This window comes from Anser brachyrhynchus (genome assembly GCF_964034855.1).
Source record: "Anser brachyrhynchus genome assembly, chromosome: 11".
In the NCBI taxonomy this organism is placed as follows: Eukaryota; Metazoa; Chordata; class Aves; order Anseriformes; family Anatidae; genus Anser; species Anser brachyrhynchus.
In genome coordinates this window covers 10,447,448-10,469,536 of record NC_137706.1, presented here as the reverse complement: position 1 = coordinate 10,469,536, position 22,089 = coordinate 10,447,448, and the positions used below count along the sequence as shown (strand labels likewise).

The following is a 22,089-nucleotide window of genomic DNA, read 5'->3' as shown; positions in this document are numbered from 1 at the left end:
CCCAGAGTCACTCATTTTGGCTACTTTTATAATTTCAGGTCATGTGTGACTATGGAATTTAGCCAAGCTGCACCCGCACCCCAAGCTGTCAGCTGCAGGAGTGCATCCAACAAGAATTTACATTTTCCTCAGTTTTCTTCCTTCCTTTTCCCATGTACTCATCATTTGTTCATTTGACTTTCACTGACTCAGCTGCAGTTGCTCCAATTCAATTTATTTCTTCACAAAGGGCCTAGAGTAGATACCCTTATCAGCAGAGGATGCTTTCGTAGATTTCTTGTGGCATTTTCCCCAGGTAATATCTAATTATCTTTGGTAATGGGAACGAACAGAGAAGCACTGAATGGCAGTGGTATTCCTGGCACCATGCTCTTCACAAACAATGATGAATTTGCACTCTTACACGCACTCTTGTAGTTGTCCCAGATGCAATCCAGTGCCTGTCTTATATGTGCAGTTGTGGTTTATGTAGCTGAAACCAAATCTCTTTCACTAGTTTTGTTAAAATGTTGAAAGCTGACCACTTTTGTAGTATTTTAATACAGCATATTGCAAAAACTAGCTGCGAATTCTGTCATAATACTGACTTTTCCAAGCACAAAATTTGGTTACGTGAATGTTGTATTTGTCGTGTCCTGTGTGATACCACCGTTACTGTCACGAAAGGAAGCACCGTGTCTCCCAACATGTCGCGTTATGTTTGAAGTCAAGGTATTTCGGGGCACTCTGCTGTGCGCCCAGGTACAGCACAGCTGTATGTAGCACATGCAAAAAGATTCTCCAAATCAAGGCCGCAGGAGGCATTTGCTTGGTCAGAAATCATTTTTCTTTCGTAGAGGTTGCCTTTATTAAAAAATTTGAAGGGTTTATATTCGTTTGAAAACTTTCATGCTGCAGTTTAGAAAGGGGGTGATGGTGACCCAGTAAATGGGCTTCTCAGAGACGGGGATTACATTTACCCTGTGGTCTTTGCACTTCCTCATTTCAGGCTGTCATCAAAGAGCAGCTCCAGGAGTCTCATGGAAGGTGCGAATATGCTGTCTACGTTCAAGGTATGTCACATGAGGCCTCTGAAAGTCTTAATATTGCTAAAGCCACTTACTTTTGATACAAGATACAGTGAACAAGTGGGGACAAAAGAAGGAAACAGGAATAAAATTCATATGTAAGTATATTTGGCTTTCTTTCTACCTACCTTCTAGTGTTGAAATTTGGGATTATCACATGAACAGAGACAAGATTTTCTGTTTTCTCTTCACTGATGAGTTTGTCATCAGTTCCTCCTTGGACTCCTGGCTCTTGGCCTTCGATGTGCTGGTGTTCGATTGGGTCGTGTTTGATCGTGTGCTGTGAAACGTATTGTGGGTGTGTGTTGTCTGTCAGAGCTACGTGCCTCAGGTGGCTGTTGTCTTACCGCTGGCTCTAAGAATGGTCTTCCTCTGCCTGTCCCACCCTCTGCCCTCTCACAAACGCCCTCCAAACCTGGGCGTTGAAATTCAAAGGGCTGTGTGTCACCTTGGCAGGCGACTGGCCTGGGGGACAGCTGAGATTTCTTGGCCAAGGGCTTATTGCAGCCTGTAGGAGGAGGGGAGAAATCCAGACTGCATCGTAACGAACAGTTGTCCAGGGTTTCAAGATGCCTGTACCATTAAGAACAGATTTTTTTTCCAAACGAGCACGAGTCCTTTGCGTGTATTTTCATTCTGTCCTCACACACAGCTTCTGCATGAGGTTGCTGCAGGAGGGGAAAGACCAAACAAGTACTGCTATAATGTATCTGTACTCCCTGTTAGTTCCCTGCTGTCAGAGGTACATTTTTCCTGCAGATAATGGACTAATTTGCCTGGTATATGTTGTCTTGCAGCTTTGATATTTCGCTTGGAGGGGAAAATTCAAGAATCTCTTGAACTCTTTCAGACATGTTCCATTCTGAACCCTCGAAGTGCTGACAACCTCAAGCAGGTGGCACGATCGCTGTGAGTGGTGTTTTTATTGCTTCACTTTGATGTGCTACCCAGGACCTTCCAGGTTTTGTTTTTCTCCCAGGCATCAAGTGGAATCCCTGGCTGCTTAATTCCAAGCATGCTTCCTCCTTATCAACACTTGAGATGCTTTCCAGAAGCGTGGGCTACCCTTTAAAGCACATTCTCTGTTATCTGCTTGGCTGCTATTGTTGTGTTTTTTTTTTTAATTATTTTTTCTGTATTTTTTTTTCTAATTTGTGTTTGTGCTTTAAGTGAGAGAAGTAGCACACCAATTTCCAGGTCCAGAGCTAAAGATGCAGCCTTGAGCAGTGTAAACTTGCCCTGCAGACCCCTTTCTGTCTCTGAGAGTCCAGTCTGCTTTTGATCACCTGTGCTTTTCCTTGGAGACAAAGGCAGATGACAGAGCCTGTGGATTCATTCCTTGTATCTCCAATAATGTAAGGGAGTGCAGAATTAATGGCCTTGGTCCTGAAAGGGAGCAGTGCTGACATGATTGGAAACTTCTCAGGGCTTCTCAGGCAGGTCTCTGGAGAGCTAGCAAATAGCATCATTTCTCACTGGCAAAGGTGATAGTGGTTGCACAGCAGGGTTTCAAAGCAAGAAAAAATAAAAATTGAAATGCTTTCACAGGTTTCTTTTGGGGAAACACAAGGCAGCCATTGAAGTGTACAACGAAGCAGCTAAACTCGATGAAAAGGACTGGGTGAGTGTTGTGTTGATTTGGAGATTACTGTGCTATGCAGATGTTTCTGCAGTTTTATGGAGACAGCTGCAAACGTGTTCCAGGCAGAGGGGAGCTCATGCTGCCTGCAGTGCGAGCTGCAGGGCTGAGAGGCAGCATGATGATGCTGATGAGGCTCTGCAGCCGCTGGTTTGGATCGCAGGAGCAAGGCATGATCTCAGCCTGCAGAGACCCACACCTTGTCCTGGGGCACGAGCAGCAGAGAATCTAGCAACGTGTTTGAGCTTTGCAAAGTACTAGTATTAACACAGCCATATATAGTACAAAGAGCTAGATGAAGTTAAGGACAGTATGGGAAGTGCCTCCTTCGGTCATCATTAAACCCTCATTATCACTAAAACTTGCTCGAGTAATTGGGAATCCTTTCATAATGCAAAACACCATTGAAAAAGATCACCCTCAAATTAGCTGAAAGGGTTACTTCTTATCTACCAAGCATTATCTACTTGGACAAAATACAGGCTGATAACTACAGGAGCAATAATAAATAAGCTCTTTCCTCTTAAGAGGGAAAGAATGAAGGAAGAACACTGCAAAGGGAGATGTGTGACAAGAGGGGTGAGAAGAGAGAGGACACGGCTTGCAGTTAGCTGTGGACAGCCTTCTGCAGGTGGCTGTTTTGCCTGCAGAAGTGCTGTTTCTAAGACAGGCTCACCACATGTGATCTTTTTTGCTAAGACATGATGCACTTGCTGACTTTAGCTGTACTTTTGGTGCTCAGTGTGTCTAAAATTGAGTCTTGATACAAGGATACATTTGACGTTATTCTCATCAACTCATCAGTGCCAAACAACTCGGAAACCTTTTATGCTGTGGATCTTCCCTTAGCTAACCAAGCTACCTGCAGTATGTGCTTGGCATGACTATAACCCTATTTACAGCCACAACAGGCAGACTTCAGTGGGCATTTTGATCAGTTATTTCCTATACCTGGCTCAGCACTGGCAGCAGCCTGTGCTCTTCGCTTGTGCTGCCTCATTCTGCAAGCCGCAGTAACCAGGAGTAGCTCTTTGATTCATTACTGTTCTCCACAGTTGGAGAGCCACATCGAGGAAAGTGTCATTGTGAGGGTAAATAAGAGAGTTTCCTCTGAAAGGTCAAGGCCGTCTAAACTGATGAAGCAGTAAAATGCTTACCAGAATAGAAACGAGGAACTTGTGGACCTTGCTTTTCAGCTCTGCGGGATGTGCCAGGGTGAGGAAGATGACAAGTAGCTTGGCTGTTACACTGTTGGCGATGAATTAGAGGCATGATTGTTCCCTACAGTGGCACTAGAGTGTTTAGGATGCCAAAGTGATCTTCCTACTGTGTTGCAAACATGTTTCAGCTGCCAGAGATCCTGGATATCAGCCCTTCTGATGTTTGACTTCTATTTTGGAAAGTTAGATGCATCTTTAAATTTTGTCCAGATGGATGCAGTGTTGTGTGTGTCTTTGTGATTGTACAGGTAGACGGAGAGCCACCCATGAGGGCAATGGGTGTTAGCTTCAGAGATCTCACTGGGAACTGAGTCACATTAAAAAAGCGCTCTTTGCTCCGTGTTCTCCAAAGAGACCATTGTCATTTCTGTGCTGTAGTCTTTCCCATCCTGTCGCACTTTAGCTCTGTAGGTTGCTGGAGCAACTGGAATTTATAGGTTTATTTGAACTAAAGCAAGAAGGGTACGGGCCGGGAGTCTCCCTGTCCCGGTCAGCGATGACTGTTGGCACTGGTAGATTACATATCGCATCTCAAACCTCCTGCTGATTGGGTTTTATTTTGCTTTGTTTCATACAGGAGATCAGCCACAACCTGGGGGTGTGCTACATGTACCTGAAACATTTCAACAAGGTAATGCAAATGCTCATCTTACAGATGGGAAGCGGGGTCCTGGAAATTTCACACTCTGGGGGTTTGAGGTGGACCTTTCGCAGTGCTGGGTATCAAGGAAGCTTTTTGCTTCGGTGTTCATTTCTGGGAGCAAAAGTTTGTGAGCTGTGTCTGTTCTCATTTGCATGTTGAATTATTTTGAGTCAGCTGAAAGTTTGTGAACTTGGACAAGAGTGAAACTGAGCTTAGCCTTGTTGCTGGCCAGGAGGCTTTTTCTGAACTAGGATTTACAGAGAGCATTTCTGTTCTTAAAAGGAATGTTTGAGGAACCTCAAAGAGCCGCCTCAAACTAGGCAGAAAACCAGCTGTGCTCCATCAAGAGCTGCATCTGTTTCAGAGCCTTTTAAAACCAGTGTGGTAAACACTGCAGGTTTTGTGAGGAGCAGCAATCCACTGAGCATGCCAATTCCATCTTCTTGCAGCAAGAGAAGTGTGATGGTTAAGACCCAAACTGTTTCCCCAGCATAAAGCTCAAACTGCTGCATCTTGTGCATGGTCTCTTTGGTCTGAAGGAAAATCAGCTTCCCCTTGTCTCTGGCGGGATTCAGTGAGAAAAGTCATGAAGTTTGTGTGCTGGAGGTGTAGTGGGAACCTCTTTCCCTTCCCTCCATGGACAGGGTTTGCTGCTGTGTCTGAAGCTCCTTTTGCACCAAGCCTGGAGCAGAAGTTGCAAAGAAGCATAGCTGCAGTGTGGACAGCACTGTTGCTGCCTTTGAGGCAATAAGGAACTTGAAATGGACTTTTGGTCCCTGGTCTGAGCATGCCTTTCCCAACTCTTCACTTAACCCTCCTCATAGTGCTCGTGGTGAGCACTGAGCTGCCCTTGATCCTGTGGGGTTACTTTGTGAGGGAAAACACAGCATTTAGAAAGCCTTTGTTCCCAGTTTGGCCCAATTGTTCCCTGCCGCTCTTTCTGGTGGAATGCTGTGGTCCTTGCAGGCAAAACCCTGCTGCGTTCCCCGTTGAAGGCATTGCTGTAAAGCAGGACGCTGTGGAGTGTAGGTTCATACATGGAATTTGTTATCTGCACTAGCAGTTTCCATACTGGGACCTGCTAACCTGCCAGCTTTCCCATAAGTGAGAGGTACTGGTCACCCTGGGCAGCAGTGTGTGCTGAATACTTCCTGGAGGACATCTAAAACACAACGAAGCCCATGGGGATGGCTATCTTTTCAGTAGTTGTTGGTAACAACTACCCCATATTGCAGAATTCCTTTAACACATCAGCATTTCTCTTTCTAATATATGGTGTGTCCAGAAAGAGCAAATGTTCTTTGCAGTCCTGCTGGCTAGGCCTGAGGAGGTAAGAGGAGGACATGCTACAAAGCGTCTCCTGTTGGAGGGGAGCGGTGGGTGCCTGACAAGAGCTGATTCATTCCCCTGGTTTACTTGGCAATCCCTGCTTGCTGCTGGAGTAAGCATTTTAGCGAGGAATAAACTGTAACGTACCTGTTAACCTCACAGGTCTGAGGCTTCCCTTAAAGCAAACAAATTCAAGGACAGGAACAGGCCTGTGCTCCTCTCTTCCTCGTGAGGTCGTTGCCTCTTGTCTTGGCTTGGAGCGTGCTGCTTTGCTTTTTTCTGTCCCAGAAAGCTCATGGCCCCCGATGCAGAACTTGTTTCAACAATTAGCTGGGCTGGGCTTTGCTAGCAGGGCCCTCCGAGCTCAGGGGGTGCTAGCTGCTGTTCGCTTTCCCTTGCTGCTGTGGATTGCTCTTGGGCTATTGCTTCACCAAGCAATAATCACTGATTATTTTTTATTCTCTCTGGTTGTGTGTTCAGGCACGAGACCAGCTAAACAATGCCCTGGAGCTCAACAGACACGATCTGACTTACAAGATGCTGGGAAAAATTCACCTCTTGGAGGGGGAGACTGATAAAGCCATTGAAGTCTATAAGAAAGCAATAGAGTAAGAATATGTTTTTTTTTGTTTTTTTTTCTCTGTCAATGTCCCATCTTATGCCAGGATAAATTTGATGGGTGTCCCAGATCTGAATTGAGGACACAGTTAAAAAGCTAATGGTAATTACAGTGTCTCTGTGCAAAGCAAGCACTTTGCAAGCTCTTCAGCTGTCTCTGCTCTCAGCTGTAGTCCTCCTCCTGCTGACAACATGTCAGGGAAGAAGGTAGCTGTTTGAAGGTCTGCCAAGAAACAGTGGAAAACAAATGGACAGAAATGCCTCGGAGCAAACATATCCCAAACGGACTTCATAAATCCCAAAGGTTTTTCTACCAAAAAGATCTAACCCCGGCTGTCTCTCTAACCCCGACTGTCTGCCAAAACTCAGTTGCTGGGTTTCACATGGAGTGATTTGCGTTTGAAGGAGTGTGAGTAGGCAGACTGGAGATGGGCTGGTGCACGGTGAGTTTCTCCCACCCTGTCACCGTTTCTGAGTACCAATCTGTCTTTTTTAGGACATTCCTGAGCGTCTGATTTACAAGTGCTTTTAAAAATATAGGCAGAAGACTAAAGGAAGGCAGGAGCATGTCAGAAACCACTGGAGGATCTGCATTTTGTACTAGCTATTTTTCCTTCTTACACATCTGCTTGTGGCTGCTCTCTGGTAGTATATTGGGTCGGGTAGACATTTGGATTAATCTAGAATGTTTATTACGTAAATAATCCTTGCTAGGCATTTTACCAGGTTTATTCTGGTTATCTCGGTGCTCCCCTTCCCTCCCTTCCTCCTTGCTCCTGCTTTTTTCTTTTTGTTCTCATCTGCCCACTGCATTTAGTCTGCTGTTACCAGCTGCAGGTTAGTCTGTCACTGCTCTCTGTTTATCTTCCACCAGGCACACAGATTTTGTTCCAGTTGAGATTTAAGTGTGCCTGTGTGATTGTACATACTAGATTTCTTAAGACCTGATAGCAGGGACTTGAAAATTCACTTCTGTTAAGCGAGGTCACAAACATACAGTGTCCCTTTCTACTTTGTTGTTGCTATTCTTTTCATGCTATTTATCTCTTCAAAACCTCCTGGGAATGGGGATGCTTTTAAAAGTGTTCACAACATTGCTGCCTGAACCCCAAATTAGCCATGAGGGTTTGGGAGTTGCATACAGTAACTGAAAACACTAAGGGCATCCTTTTTGAATTTGAAGCCTTGCTGTGCTGAACAGTGGTGTATATTGTCTGAGGTGTGTTAACTACCAGAGCAGTGCCTGTGGATTGCAGTGTACCACAAGGCCTTGGTGAGCAGTCCACAGCTTGTAATCTTTTTGTAGCGTAGTGAATGGCAAGTCTGATGATGAATGTGTGGGATCCATGAGAAACGCTGAGGATTGTCTGTCACATGTGGCCCCAGAAGCTGGGGAGGGATTTACAGGATCATTTATGGGAGATGAAGGAGAACCCCATTTTCTATTTCCAGGTCACTGTGCAGGCTCACTGTGAAGCTTAATAAAACCACATCCTCTTATCGTGCTTCCAGACCCATTTCAAACAGCTACCTTCACTTCTTATTAATATCTATAAGGCATTTTGAAATCATAGATGTAGTATTGTTCAAAGGAAGTCCCCATGATGGTAACTGTTCTAATATTTGGGTATTATTAATAATAACAGTTAATTTCCTAGTGTGACGCTAGGGTACTGTAGCATAGCGATGCCATGTTCTGTATTTACCTTGTTCTAGAAGTGCCAATACACAGTGCAGCTCTCTGGCTTTTGTGTTACAGGTTCTCACCAGAAAATACAGACCTCCTTACAAAACTGGGGTTAATTTATTTGCAGGTACTGAAAACTTCCCATGTCTATTACAAGAACTTACTTATTTACAAAACGACCAAGACTTTTTATAGAGTTAAATCCTATCCATCTTCATATGACTAGCTTGCGTTTCTGTAAGGACCGTATTTATCATGACAGAGCTTGCTTTTCTCTCATTTCTTTTTTACTTTTGCTGCTAACAGCAAGTTGATCCTGGATCTGAGCCAGAGCAGGAATTCTGTCTGGCAACTGCCCTAATTCTGTTATAAATCCTCCAAGTACAGTAAAACATGACTTGTCATTACCTTACTTCTGGAGCTGGAGTCCAGCAAGTTAATCTACAACAAAAGCAGCCCTGAAATTATTAGCATTAACGCACCATAGAAGAAAATCATTGATTTAAATAACAAAGGCATGCTTATCACTTATTTGTGAAATGTATGGGCAGGACCATCGGATTATTCCAAAAGTAAGCTACCCAAGGAGCAAACGGGCAAAGAAGAGCTAGCAGTATCAATCCTGGCAGGACTGATGGGCTAGAAAACTTGCACTGAGTGCTAATTCAGAAAGCTCCTTAAGCATTTCCCTATCTATTTAGATGCTTGAGAATAAGATGTAGATCTTCATAAACATTGCCTTGCTCTGGAGATAGGGAAATTGGGATGGAACAGTGTATCCTGCTCAGCAAAATCCATTTTTAGGATTTGTTTTGTAAATTATCAAACAAGAATGTGCATGTAAGTAAATAATTGGAAGCCCTGCAAAAGTCACTTTTCTGAGTCCTTTTTTTAGCTTAACAGAAATTCAGGTGTTCATAAAGCCTATGTTTTCCTTTCTTATTCCTGATTTTCTGATACTTACTTACTTCTTTTCCCAGCTTGGGGATTACCAGAAGGCTTTTGAACACCTTGGAAAGGCACTTACTTACGACCAAGGCAACTACAAGGTATCAGGAGGAGTGGAAATGAACCAGCTGACCTCTCGAAACTAATTCCAGTATCAAAGCTTTGCTGTCTGTATTGTTGAGAGGCTAAAAAGGATTGTGCTCCAGAAAACTTTTTCCAAAATACATTTGTGGGACCTTTCCCCGGAGAGTGAATTGGATGTGTGTGGAAGCAGAGAAAGGGAACTGGGCAGAGTATGTGGTGTTAAATGGATCCCTTGGCTTTTAATCTGAAGTTGCACCTAGTTTAACAAACTGAATTTGCTTTGCAATGAACGTCTTCCAGACATTGCTTTAAAAATCCCAAGACCTGTGCCTGGGTCACTGTGATTCCTATGCATGGAGCACAGGTACAAGTGATGTCCCATTACATTATTCTCCCATCTGCTAATAATCCTCTGTGTTTCCAGCTGTTACATACAAGTGTGACTTTTCCTTGGCTCCGGTCCGGAAAGCTGAGCTTGGCATCTAGGTTTCATTCCTGACTGTGGAACTGCTTCCCTTTTTAGACATGTTACTTCATTTCTCGCTGCCTCCTTTAGTACGATGTTAGCAAAGTAGAATATTGAAATGCATGGTTGACAACTGATACATGAATGCAAGCCAAATGTTATTGTGAAAACACCTTTACACTTACAAATTTTACTTGTCACTGTGAAGTATCATAAATTACTTAACTAGCTTAGTGTGGTTTAAATATATATGTGTTGCAGCCACTTGCCTTTTTTTCCCCCAATGCATATTTCCATTAATTTGCAGTATCAACTGGTTGGTATGAACTAGGCTGCTTTGTCTCGCTTGTGTTTTTTACTCTCCAGATAACTTACACCAGAACTGTTTCTGTCAGTACTTGTTGGTAAAAAGAAACTAGTAGTGCATAGATCTTCTCAGAGACCCAGGCTGTAGAAGATATGCTGTCACCCCAGAACATACCCTAAGCACTTTTCACATTACAGGATTTCAGAGACTGCCACGATTGAGATAGGGCAGGAAAAAGTGCACTCGAGTCCCTCTTTACCTTGTCTTCACTATATGCTGAGAGGTTCTGGAGTCTCCATCAGCCCCTCACTGTTGGTTTTGGCAGCCCCTAGAAGAAAATAACTGAAAAAGTTAAATGGTTGCTTTTGAGATGGCTTTAGCTTAACAACTTTTTCCTCTCATCATGTTTGGGGAAACGCAGTTCCTCAGCTGGTCGCTCTCCTCTTTTCTCAAAGGCCACCTTGGCGGCTGGCAGCCTGATGCAGACCCATGGAGACTTTGATGTTGCCCTCTCCAAATACAGGGTGGTGGCCAGCACCGTGCCTGAAAGCCCCCCGCTGTGGAACAATATTGGGATGTGCTTCTTCGGCAAGAAGAAATATGTTGCAGTAAGTATCTCGTTTCCTTACTTTTTTTCATGTTTTTTCATGTTTTCGATTTTATATAAGAACATGAGTCCTGTTGTGGCAGAGACAGGAGGTCTGCTTGGGTGGGCTGCGTTACAGCACGCTTATTCCTTTTTGAAGGCTATCAGCTGCTTGAAGCGGGCAAACTACCTGGCTCCCTTTGACTGGAAGATCCTGTACAACTTGGGCTTAGTCCACCTGACGATGCAGCAGTATGCGTCGGCTTTTCACTTCCTCAGTGCTGCCATCAACTTCCAGCCCAAGATGGGAGAGCTGTACATGCTCCTCGCAGGTATGCGACACGCCGTTATGCAGCTCTGGTATATATCCAGCTTAGGAGATGCAGCGTTTTGGAGAGGGAAGGTTTGGGCTGAAGGCAAAAAACATTGGACAAAGGCTATACCAAGTTCCCCAGCAGGTCACTGGTGGGTGTAAAGCCTGAATAGTCTGTTCTCTCTCGGTGGTGAACAGGAAGGTTAAATTGCAGTTAGATCCAGGTTACACATTTGAAAACAAAACAAAACAAAACAAAACACTTTTTACCTTTAAGAGTTTGGGTTTGAGTTGGCTAGAGGGTGTGCATGTCCAGCACTGGACATTATTGTGATTTGGTGAGATGAGTAGTTGTAGAAGAGATAATCCTCACCTGCACAGGGGGCAGTAATCCAGACAACCCTGCTAGCACCTATTTATTTCATGATTTAATGACAGAATTATCCTAAAAGTAAAGTCCTTGTGAAGTATCATCTTGTGTGTGTACCTTTTCCTTTGGTACAGTTGCTCTGACAAACCTCGAAGACATTGAGAATGCAAAACGTTCCTATGAGCAAGCTGTGGCATTGGACAAGTAAGTCTTTGTCACATCTTTTAGCTCTTTGATCATGCTGCTTTTCCTCCCTGCACCTGGTTTCCTTCACATGCTTTGTCGCTCTGACTACTCTGACCTAAGATGGTTTTCATTAGGGAAATATTTTTATTCCTGAGGCAATGCAAATCAGTTTTAAAACCCTTTTTTTCCATTCAGGTCAGCTCTGAAAAATGAAAGAAATTTTGTTTGAGACCAAACCAGAGCTGATTTTTATTTTGCTGTTTATTTAGTGAGTCAGTGATGATGACTTTGGATTCCAATCCTCCTTTATTTACACACAATGGAGCAGATTCAATAGAAGGAAACCAGCCATCCCAGAATATTTTATAACCTGAAGTTCAAGCACTGGCGAGAGCATTGAGAGGCTTGGGTTAAAGCCTGTTCGGAACTGGTCAGAGGGAAGATTTTAGCTGGGAAGATGTGGGCAAGAAGCTAATATAAAGCATATGAAGGACAGTGGTGCAGCCCTTTCTCCTCCATTTTGTTAGCAATGTCGGTGTTTGCAATCTAGCTCTTAAAATCAGAGCACTTGCTTTCAGAAATGTTAAAGTGAGCCTTTCAGTGGTAAAGATAGTCATTTGCGTCATTTCAGGCAGGAAAAACAGATTTGTCTCAAATTTAGGAATAGTTCTGGCTGCCTAGGTCTGCTTTTCTTTACCTTTCATTTTTCACTTTTCACATTTTAACTAGTAGGTGGTTTGATGGCGATTCTTCTCCCCAGTTTACTGCGAATATTTGCATACTTAAAGCAGCCTGCACAGTGAGTCTTAAGGCAGGCTCTTTTCCACAGTGGCCACCACAAGGTGGCAGGAGAAAATACTGGTCCCTGTCCCCTCTAACCTAGGCACACAGGCCAGGCTTAATTCTGGGAATTCTAGAAGTTCCCAAGCCCATTAAAAAAGGCAGCAAGTTTAAAAGAATAGTGTTTAATACCTTAGTGCAGTTCTTTTTGCAGAGAGGTGCTTTAAATGCTCTCGGCACTTTGCTGCGAATTGCCTGGCTTGCATGCATGACAGAGCCCTTGAATCAGTCAGCCCGGCGCCATCAGCACACATCTGGCACTGAGGTTCATAATTCTGCATCAACAAAGTTACAAAGCAAGATTTAAATATTTCTACTTCTGCCTCAAATGTCAGGACATCTGGGCAGCCTCCTCACAGGAACTGAACCTGTGCAAGCCATAGTCAAAGATTTGCACGTCTTGCTGTGTGTTTTGCAATTACGCATCAGCTGTTCTACCAAAATCTCCAACCAAGATCCAGTCGGCTCCTTTGCCTGGCTTTCCTAATCAGAACTCCATGTCTAGCAAAGGAGTACGGGATATTAAGCTCATTCAGACTGCTTAGTCATGAGTTTGTGTGCTTTGATCAAAGAGAGGGAATAGAAATCGAGCTCCACAACTTTGCCTAAATATCTGGCACCAGTAGCATCCTACAGCTTTATAGTTTTACCAGGAAAATAAAACCTCATCAAAGCAAAAATGAATACAAACTGCCACTGACTGCTGGGAGGAATATCCAGGCTCTGTCAGGCTCTGATCTTTGTTTCTCGTTCAGCTGACATGCCTTGTATTCTCTACAGTTATTTTGTGGCGGAATCCGTGTCCCCTCAGGCTTTCTTTGCTGGCACATGATGAGCTGTTTGGCTGGGATGAAGGTAGCTGTGTCTGTTGCCATTGCCATAAATACTTTTATAGCCACGCTGTGACATTTGGTCTGGGTACCATGCTGGGGTCTGGAAGGGAAAGTGTTCTGCCAAAATCTTCAAAAAAGATGTTTCTTCATCTTAGTACTGGTTTTAGCTCATAGCTGTGTTTTTTTTTTCTTTGGTTATTTAGCTATTGATTTTTCTAACCGTTATATTGCTTCTCAGCTCTTGAAGGACAACTAGCATGATAGGGTTCAATTAATTTTAAAAGTAGCTGTCCAATTTCTGGTTTTGGTGTTTTGTTGTGTGGGTCTGTTTTTTTTTGTTGTTTTGTTTTGTTCCCTTCCCCCCCCCCCCCGTTTTTATTCGCTTTCTTCCCCCCAAGAAATCAGGTTTTTATATTTATTTGCTCATGCATTACATCCTTTGCTTTGGCAAAGACGATGAGGAGGGTGGGTTTTTTTTATTATTATTTTTATTGCAGGATCAGTGTTCCAGTTTCTCAGATAAAGGAAATCCAATGGTGATGAATGCTATCGGATTTCTTCTAATAGTCTTCTTCCTTGCAGCACTGTCATATAACTTACTGAGGATGGATAGTCATGGCCTGCAGACCACACTTTCTATTTGTTGAACAATGATAGCAGAAGCCTTTCCTTCTGCACTTTTCACAAAGGAAGCTCTCTGTCTTGGCCCCCTGGGTGTGGGTGCTGGAATCCTTGGATGGCTCCAGCTATCCCTGCCACGCTCCAGGAGAGGGCACCAGTCCCTCGCTCACATTTATTGAGCAAACTCCAGAGCATCCCTGGCTGACCCGTGTGCAGGGATACATGTACACGCCGCGGTCTGGCCAAATGCAGCCTCTGCTTTTCCAGGTCTCAGCCTGCAGCCAGGATGAGCCGAGTCTCTGCCTGAGCTCCTGCGGTGCCCCTCTTGCTGTTCATTTCTTTGTCAGATAACACCTATGTGCTTTGCTTCACCAAGTTGAGTGCGGGATTCAGACTGCTGAAGAACGGTCAGAGCATTTTGCTGAGTGTAAACCTTGGCTTGTGAAGCAGCTAGAGAAGGAAGAGGTCTCCGAGGGGTTCACTGAATCCCAGAACCCAGGGAAGCAGCTCGCTTCCAGCTGAGTTTGCTCACACTCCTGGCTAAGCTGGAGGAAAAGCTGCTGCTCTGGTTTAATGTATCCTGGTGAAGAAAATGGGTACTGTAGAAAATGAGAGCACATGGAACAATTCTATTCCATATAAAATTGTGTTCTTATGCTGTTCTTCATCAGGAAGGGAGGCAGAACTGCACAGGATTGCAGTGTTACCTGCAGTGCTGGGCTTCCTTTTGAATCCCTCGTTAGCAGGCACTGTCTGCTGTTCCTCTGTAACCGTACACACGCTGTGTATGGTTTTACTGGGTGAATGAGAGAGAAGAGGCAGGGAACGTGAAGCATAAACAGCATGTTCTGCAGCATGTCAGTTCGTAAAGTATGATCAGTATGAGCCAGTGCCACTGTCCTGTCCCATGACAAGCTGCTCTCCTACAAATGTGGAGCGCTATGAGAGCCTGAAATAAGTCAGAGTAGAGATCAGCTTTCACCGTGTGACAAAGCCCCCATCACTTCACCTGCCCCAGGCACCAGCTCTCACATGGAGGTGCCTGCTCGCTGCTCATGGACCTTTGTCTAGGACTTACTAAAACCAGTCCTGAGATGGTCCCCAAGTGCAAGGAGTTGGCTGGTGCAGAGAAGATCCTGAAGGGGGTGAAGCAGTCACAAGAGTCGTCATGCTGTCACTGTCACTGTGGAGTGCTTTGCTGACCCTGGGCTCTGAGTGTTTGGCCAAGCAGGCCGGACTCTGTCTTGTTCCCAAAGGTGTAAGTGGTAGCACAGGTAAATACAGCGCAGCGCTGGCTTCTGCTCTCAGCCAGGCTTCTGCCGCTGCCTTTGTAGGTCTGAAAAGTGCAAAACTGTTCTGCAGGTCTTTGCAGCTGGGTATCAAACCAAACTCTAGCACAGCATGGCTGCGTTACGCTCCTCCACCCTCCCACAGGCAGCCCAAGTAGTTCTGAGGCTGGCCCCAAATGTAGCATACATTTCAGGGAGAGCTCTTGCCTCCTTCGAACCAATCTTGCGGACGCTGACAAAGCCAGCTCACCTACCTGAGAACAGAGGTCACTGCTCGGGGAGATCTTTGTAGCCCTCACCTGAAAGCAACTGAGACTGGGCACTGGAGAAGCGATGTAAGCAGATGTGACTTCAGGGCCAGAGCACCCTGTGGCTTGTCTGCTTGTCAAGCTTTGCTGCTTGGGCACGTCTTAGCGTGATCTGAGTCCGGGTAAGTGCGATGCATCCCGTGTGTTTTCCGCAGGTGCAATCCCCTCGTCAACCTGAACTATGCTGTCCTGCTGTATAACCAGGGGGACAAGAAGGGAGCCCTCTGCCAGTACCAGGAGATGGAGAAGAAGGTCAACGCAGTGAAGGAGAGCAGCACTCTTGACTTTGACCCTGAGGTAGGTGCCTAAGAGTTGTCAGCAGGAACTAGATAGCCACATTAAGACTCACAACAAACAAGGAGGAAATTTGACTTTTGAGTCCAATAATTAGGAAGAAATTCTGCTTATGAGATTTTCTGAGCAGAGCAGTCGCCTGCTGAGAGCTGCTTACTTCTTTTCTGCTCTTTGAAGCCCAGTTCTTCAATCAATACACAGCAAGACAAGATTTCCTCTTAATTAAGGGAATGAATTAGCGGAGATGTTTCCCTCGAGCACCAAGGCAGTTGCCAGCTCTGCACAGCTCTATTTCTTTGTTGACTTTATTGTTGTGTAAAGTATTCCTGTTTACAAGGGTCTCCTCTTTTTGTTTCTCGAGAAGATGGTGGAGGTTGCCCAGAAGATGGGAGCTGCTCTGCAGGCTGGGGAGAGCCTGCTCTGGACTAAGCCTGCTAAAGAGTCTAAATCCAAGCAGCGAGCTGCTCCATCAGGGAAATCATCCAGTACTCAGCAGCCCTTGGGCTCTAACCAGGCCCTGGGTCAAGCCATGTCCTCAGCTGCTGGGTATGGAAGAAGCATGCAGCTTCCACCAGGTACCCCTCCTTTGCACCACCGCAAAGTGGAACTGTGGGAGGGGAGAAGAGAAGCCTCTGTCCCTTTGGGTAGGGAGTTACAACGTGTGTTTAGGAAGGTATTTACTCACTTACAGAGCTCCATTCAGACATATTCAGCCTTAGAAGACCTAGGCTGATAGCTGCATGTGCTGCTTCTTGCTGGGGGCTTGGTGGGGGCATCTCCAATGCCTGTGGCCTGACCTGCTCTTGCCCCTTGGCTCCCAAGGAGGAATGCACTCAGGATACTGCTGATTGTGGTGATTTTCTGTCACTGTTAAGTTCTGTTTCCTGTGGATTGGAACAGGAAGGAGGTTGTGTAACCCAGGCCTCTTTCCTTGGCACCCCTGAGGACCCATTCCATTCCTCACACATGGAATAAACTTTCCATGCATGGAAGATTTGGAGGCTGAAAAACAAAAACATGCAGGAGTTTGGGGCTTACCTGAAGGACTTTATCACCCACGTCAGAGGAGCTGGTTCATAACATTAGCTGTTGGCCTAAGTATGTATAGATACAACTGCAGCGTGGCATTATCCTGTTCTGATTTTATTCTGTAAGGAGCTACGTTAACTGCCTGGAAACTCTTCCTGAGATTGCTAAAACTGAACTGAAAACTACACTGTGGTTTTGGTTCCAGTTTGAGTATAAACCAGCCTTATTGGGACAATTTTCCCTTCCAAAGCATGACTTAATTCCTAAGTTCCTACTGACTTCTCACAGCAGCCTGGCTGAATGAGACAGTGCGCCTCAGCTGCCTTTCAGCAGAACCCCAAGTACTATAAGGTCTCTGGCTGGATAGCTCACAAAAGAATTGAGTGCTACTGATAAGCTAATGCTAGACAGAAGAAATCTGAGAACAAAAAATAGCTGTGATTGTTTTGCATCTCCATCCTCTTTGGAGGGGCAAAAGAACAGACAAAACACACAGTTGTTCTGTAACTGTCTTCTCTCCCCAGGTGCTGGCGCATCAGCTCCACTTGCAAAGCCTCCCTCGCTGCCCCTGGAACCAGAACCGGGCTCAGAACCGGGCTCTGAGGAGACCACAGCACCAACAGAGGCCGAGGAACAACGGAAAGAGAAGCGCAAGAGCCGGCAGGCAGCGGACTAGAACGGACTCTGGTTGGCATGGGCAGGTGTGGGGACATCTCCAGCGCTGCCTGCTGACCTGTGGGGAAGGGGACCTGCCCTCTCCCCCGACCCACGGTGGCTTCACCCCACTGTCAGTTAGTCTAAATGCAGTTGTTTTTGGTTAATGACTTTAGCACGTGCTCTCTGCCTTGTCCCAAGGAGTAGTTGCAGCGGTCAGAAGTGGTTCCCATGTAGCTACTGTTAGCGTGGTCGCACCTTACTGCAAGAGACCGGAGGATGGAGACCCGGTGGGGTTGGATGTCTTCAGTGTTCATCTCTAAGTCCTCCAGAAGGGCGCTGAGGCATCCAGTAAGTTTAGAAAAGCCAGCAGTAGTGACTTAGCATCCTGGAAAATGAGAACCCAAAGAGGCTCAACCCCTTCTGGTGGCTGAACTTGTAAGCTGAGGAAGCCCTGCACAAGCCGTAGTAAGGTCAGTGGTAGTGCACTCAGAGAAGGGGTGAAGGAAAAACACCAGGGTGATTACAGAGCTGTGAGCCCGGCATGGGCCTGGCACAACTTGGATCCTGGCAGGGATGTGCTCGTCACTCCAGTTTCACGAAGGCAAGACTTCCTAAATGCTTTTTCAAGGCTGGGCCAAGGAGGTTGCTCAGGGAGGGAGCTGAGCTGGGAGGTCTCATTCCTTGGCAGGGCCATGTCGTGGCCATGGAGCACACGAGCACACCCTTTCTGTAGTGGTGACAGCTGCGTGGCAAAGCCGAGCTGTTTGGTCTTGAGGCAATCGTTCTGTTAACGGTGCAGCCTGGTGGCAGCACGTGAGTCGGCCAGCCAGCTGAGCCACCTCCTTTAGGACTGTGGTCACACTGATGCCAAGATCACTCTGTGTATTTCTTGAATCCAACAGGAGAGAATCTATTTTAAAGCATATGTGGTAGCTAACAACAGCCAAAGAAAACTGCAAAGCTGGGTGAGAGCAAGGTAGGTGCTCAGGGGCCAGCTATTCTGGAAGCAGGCTAGCTGCAGCAGCACAAAAGTCTGCCAGAACCAAATTCCTAATTGTTTGCTGAGAAACAGGGTGAATGAGCCTCAGTGAAGCTCTGTGCTCATGTGATTGGAGTTCTTCCTTTAGAATTAGTGTTGCTCAGCACGGGGGAAAAGATTGGTTTGCAGGAAAGAAAGATCCTTTCTGAAAAGGCTTGCCATGGTCAGCTTCAACACTAAATTTAAATTGTTTCAGTATGACAGCAGCTGTGCTCTGAATAACTCAGTTATGCCCTCCTTACAGGAGCATTCAGGAGAAATCATTTCTGCTAGGTTCCAGAAGGCAAAGCAGCCTTTTGGTGAGCGGAGCAAGGAATTTTAATGCCCATGTGATACTTGAGATGCTTTGAAAATGTTTTTCTGTTCAAGGATAAAAACCTTAGCCTTCCTTTCTCTGCTCCTGTCAGTTTTTTGCCCCTGGGATTTATCCAGAGCTTGATACAGGTCCTCAAAGCAACTGGTTTGGGGAATTAAGGCAGGACCATCATGCTTTACATAAAGAACCAGTAACTGGGTTAAGAATGTCTGTTTTTTCCTCTTTCTCCCCTCAGTGTGCAGAGAAGTGCACAGAGCTAACGTTGCTGTGGGACTTCTGATCCGAGTTCTCTAAGCAGAATGTCTAGCACTTGCCAAAAGCAGCTGAAGCTTCAGGATCAGCCTATTTGCTGGTTGGGCTGCTGAGCTTTTTAAAATACATTCCTGCTTTTTGTTCTGCACCACTGCATTCTGTCTCTCCGTAATCAACAAGTCCAATAGGGCAAGGTTAGTAATGGAAACTTCTCTGTAGCAACTTGTAGCAGCAGCCTGAGGAAGGCTCTGGATGCATTAACATCCTTCAGTGGTGCTTTCTGGTTAGCTGCTATTATCCAGAGTGACGTTAATGCATCTTTAGAGTGCAGCTGGGAACTGAAGTGCTATCCTGCTCCCCAGGGGACACTAAAAGAGTAGGAACCCTTCACTTTCTCTCTTTTGATTGCCAAAACTGCTGGCTTATCTCAAACGCGTTTTTTTCCACCTCTCCTCTATGGGCTGGTTTTGAATTGGTGCAGCCCTGGGGTAGCACTGTGGTGAGGTTTTCATCATGCTAGGAGCTGAAGAAATCACAGTTTCTGTTGTGGAGTGCTGGCAAATTTAAACAAACCAGACAAGAAGCAGCATAAACCAGGTACAGTGCAGTGATTTTATTCACATTAAACTTTTTACACTGGAAGTTACTGCAGCATAACTGTAGCTGTGAGGAAGGGGTTAAGATTGCAGAGCAAGGGTAGGCAGGGTGTGGGAACTCTCTATCTCACCCCCAGAACTTTAGTTCGTGACATTTTTTTCCTGTGGCAATTGCTTGTTGTAATCATTTGGTCTTACCATGAAGGCTCGCAAGCTGTGGGAGTTGCAGTGACCTGAACAGAGTGCTTACAGGCAAGCGATCACCAGCACTGCTGATAGCGGAAGGTTTTCCCTCCAGCTGCTCGATCCCCTTGTTTTCATGTCACTAGTTGCTTTCCCCTGCCTTCTGCCAGTTGTACGAAGGGTAAGTTAACTTCAGGACTGCAGCATTATGAAACCAACTGGCTATGTGCAACAGCCCTTGGCCCACAGGTGCTGTGGGAACCAGAACTGCCGAGCAAGAATCTGAGCAGGCTCTTTTCTCACCCGGTCCCACTGGTGCGACCTGTTAGCTTCTGGGCTGCTGGGCTGCTTTTTAGGGTAATTGTTATGTGTCACTACCGAGGGAGTGCTGCATTCGGAGGTGCTGTCAAGGTAGTTAAAATACACCTTCTGGTAAAAAGCCTACGCAGATGATTAACTCCACTTCTATGAAAAGAAACGGTAGCACCTTGTTCTTTCCAGATTTCAGCAAAGCAGAAGGGAGCTTCACATCTAAGGAAGTGTTTTTAAATCCGCAATTACAGTTGGATAATAAATAAAACTGCAGTTCCTCGTCCCGTCTCCTCTCCTCCTCCTGGGTACTGTGATGACAGCATTTGCATGCCATAAATTTGCAGTATCTTTATGGAAAGTTTTTTATTCTATCTAATGATGAGAATGAGGCTGGACTGTTCTTTCAACTGAAATTAAGCAAGGGAGTTTTCAGCAGGACTGTACAAAGTCATTTAGGGATTTTGGAAATCACACCTTATGTTCTAAAACCTGCTCCTGGCATCAACCATAATTCTAATTTTCTGTTTTTTCCCCTGTAATTGAAAACTTAAGATGGAAAGTAATAATGAGCTTAATTTCTAGGGAAGCAGAAACCACCTGCTTTAGGACATTTTGTTTCCCTTTTCAGGAAAAAAAAGTGTTATAATTAACCAGGTTAAATCAAACTGCTTACAAGGTAGACTGCAGCTTGACTTCATGACAGGAACAAATCTAGAAGACAGTTGAAAAATAAAAGCCTGGGCAGCAAGACCTTGTTTCAGCCAGGAATAATTATCTATCCGTCCAGCAACTTGCACTAAACCCAAGCAACTCTGGTTCTGAGGTCCCCGAGACAACTGGATGCTGGCTGATGCACTGTTACCGTGTACTCGCTGGGTTCCTGTATGCCCTCGTTTGCCCAGTTGTGGTCACTGACAGACAATAATGGCAAGAGCTTGGGTCCTACTCTAACGTCCTGTTCTTGCAAAAAACACCTAAAATTTAGACTTCCCTGTTGGGAAGTGGCAAAGCCTTTTCTACAGAGGCAGAAAAACCTCAGTGCTGAATGAAGAAAAATGAGCCTTATTAAAATAATAAGCTCCACACCTATATACACTACAAGAAAGCACATAATATTACAAGTACTTCATCTGTCAAGACTGGTTTCTGTAACAGAAAACAGCTGTGCTACAAATAAAGCTGTACCACTCTCTCAAACTAAACTGCACACAAAAAATCAGTGTTTTCTGCAGGGGTTCTTTATGAAAGATGCAGGTGAGATTTGAATCCAGTTTTAACCAGGCTGCACTGTACAAGGAGCAGCTTTCCTGAGACGTTCACAGGTGAGGTTTTCAGGATTTTGTTGTTGTCGTTTCCTCCACTTGCATTTTAATGAGATTATTCACCCTTAGCTGTCAGTATTTGTATTCTTCAGCTGCTATGAGCTCAGCAAAGGCTGATACCAGGTTCAGTTTTCAAAGCGACAGTGAGCCGTTTGGAACCTATGCCTTTCCTAGCTTCTGGCACAGGAGGGAATGGCTATGCATGCTATTTCCAACCTGTGTTTGTTCCCCTTGCTGAAACGACATCCTACCACAAGAGTCTGGATCAATAACTCCCTGAGAATTCAGTCTGGTCAGGGCGTAGGATCCACCTGAGATTATTATGCAAGAAACTGCTCCATCTGCTGTGGAACAGAGCTTCATCTGGCATCTCTGAACAGACAGGAGAGCAGTCACTCCTGGGTCTACAACAAAGTTTGGCTAAAGAGCTCAACAGACTCTGTGTCGCTGAGGAAAACAGGCCTGAGGGCTGAGAGCAGACCAGGGGGTAAAGAGAACGCGTTACAAATAGGTTGCTCTGCCTCTTAGCATCCAAATTTTAAAAACAAAGAGCAAAGACAAACTTCAGCATTTCCATTTCTCCAATATCCTCATTGCTGCCTGAATGTGGAACGTGAGATGGTAGTTGTTGTGGCTTCTGTTCTAGCAGGTTTTAACCAATGAGTCTACAGACATGTATTTATTTATTTCCCCTCAAAATGAAACTACTACTTCGCTGTGATCACAGGTTTAAAA

The 22,089-nt window shown here is 45.3% G+C and overlaps 1 protein-coding gene across 6 annotated transcripts in view; it reads left to right on the top strand.

The window, feature by feature from the left end:
• Positions 1 to 21,234, top strand: part of BBS4 (Bardet-Biedl syndrome 4) — a 41,903-nt gene extending 20,669 nt beyond the window's left edge. For 4 of the 6 annotated variants that reach the window (XM_080607293.1, XM_080607295.1, XM_080607294.1 and 1 more), the window contains 13 exons: positions 989 to 1,052; positions 1,918 to 1,976; positions 2,616 to 2,688; positions 4,504 to 4,557; positions 6,379 to 6,506; positions 8,276 to 8,330; positions 9,184 to 9,252; positions 10,464 to 10,616; positions 10,755 to 10,926; positions 11,412 to 11,481; positions 15,510 to 15,651; positions 16,013 to 16,223; positions 17,202 to 21,234. In XM_080607293.1, coding sequence (XP_080463419.1) covers positions 989 to 1,052; positions 1,918 to 1,976; positions 2,616 to 2,688; positions 4,504 to 4,557; positions 6,379 to 6,506; positions 8,276 to 8,330; positions 9,184 to 9,252; positions 10,464 to 10,616; positions 10,755 to 10,926; positions 11,412 to 11,481; positions 15,510 to 15,651; positions 16,013 to 16,223; positions 17,202 to 17,353 — 1,402 coding nt within the window. In that variant the 3' untranslated portion in view covers positions 17,354 to 21,234. Of the gene's footprint in view, positions 1 to 988; positions 1,166 to 1,864; positions 1,977 to 2,615; positions 2,689 to 4,503; positions 4,558 to 6,378; positions 6,507 to 8,275; positions 8,331 to 9,183; positions 9,253 to 10,463; positions 10,617 to 10,754; positions 10,927 to 11,411; positions 11,482 to 15,509; positions 15,652 to 16,012; positions 16,224 to 17,201 lie in introns of those variants that run through there. The other 2 variants (XM_080607292.1, XM_080607297.1) reach the window with 2 other exon arrangements.
• Positions 21,235 to 22,089: the final 855 nt, after the last annotated feature.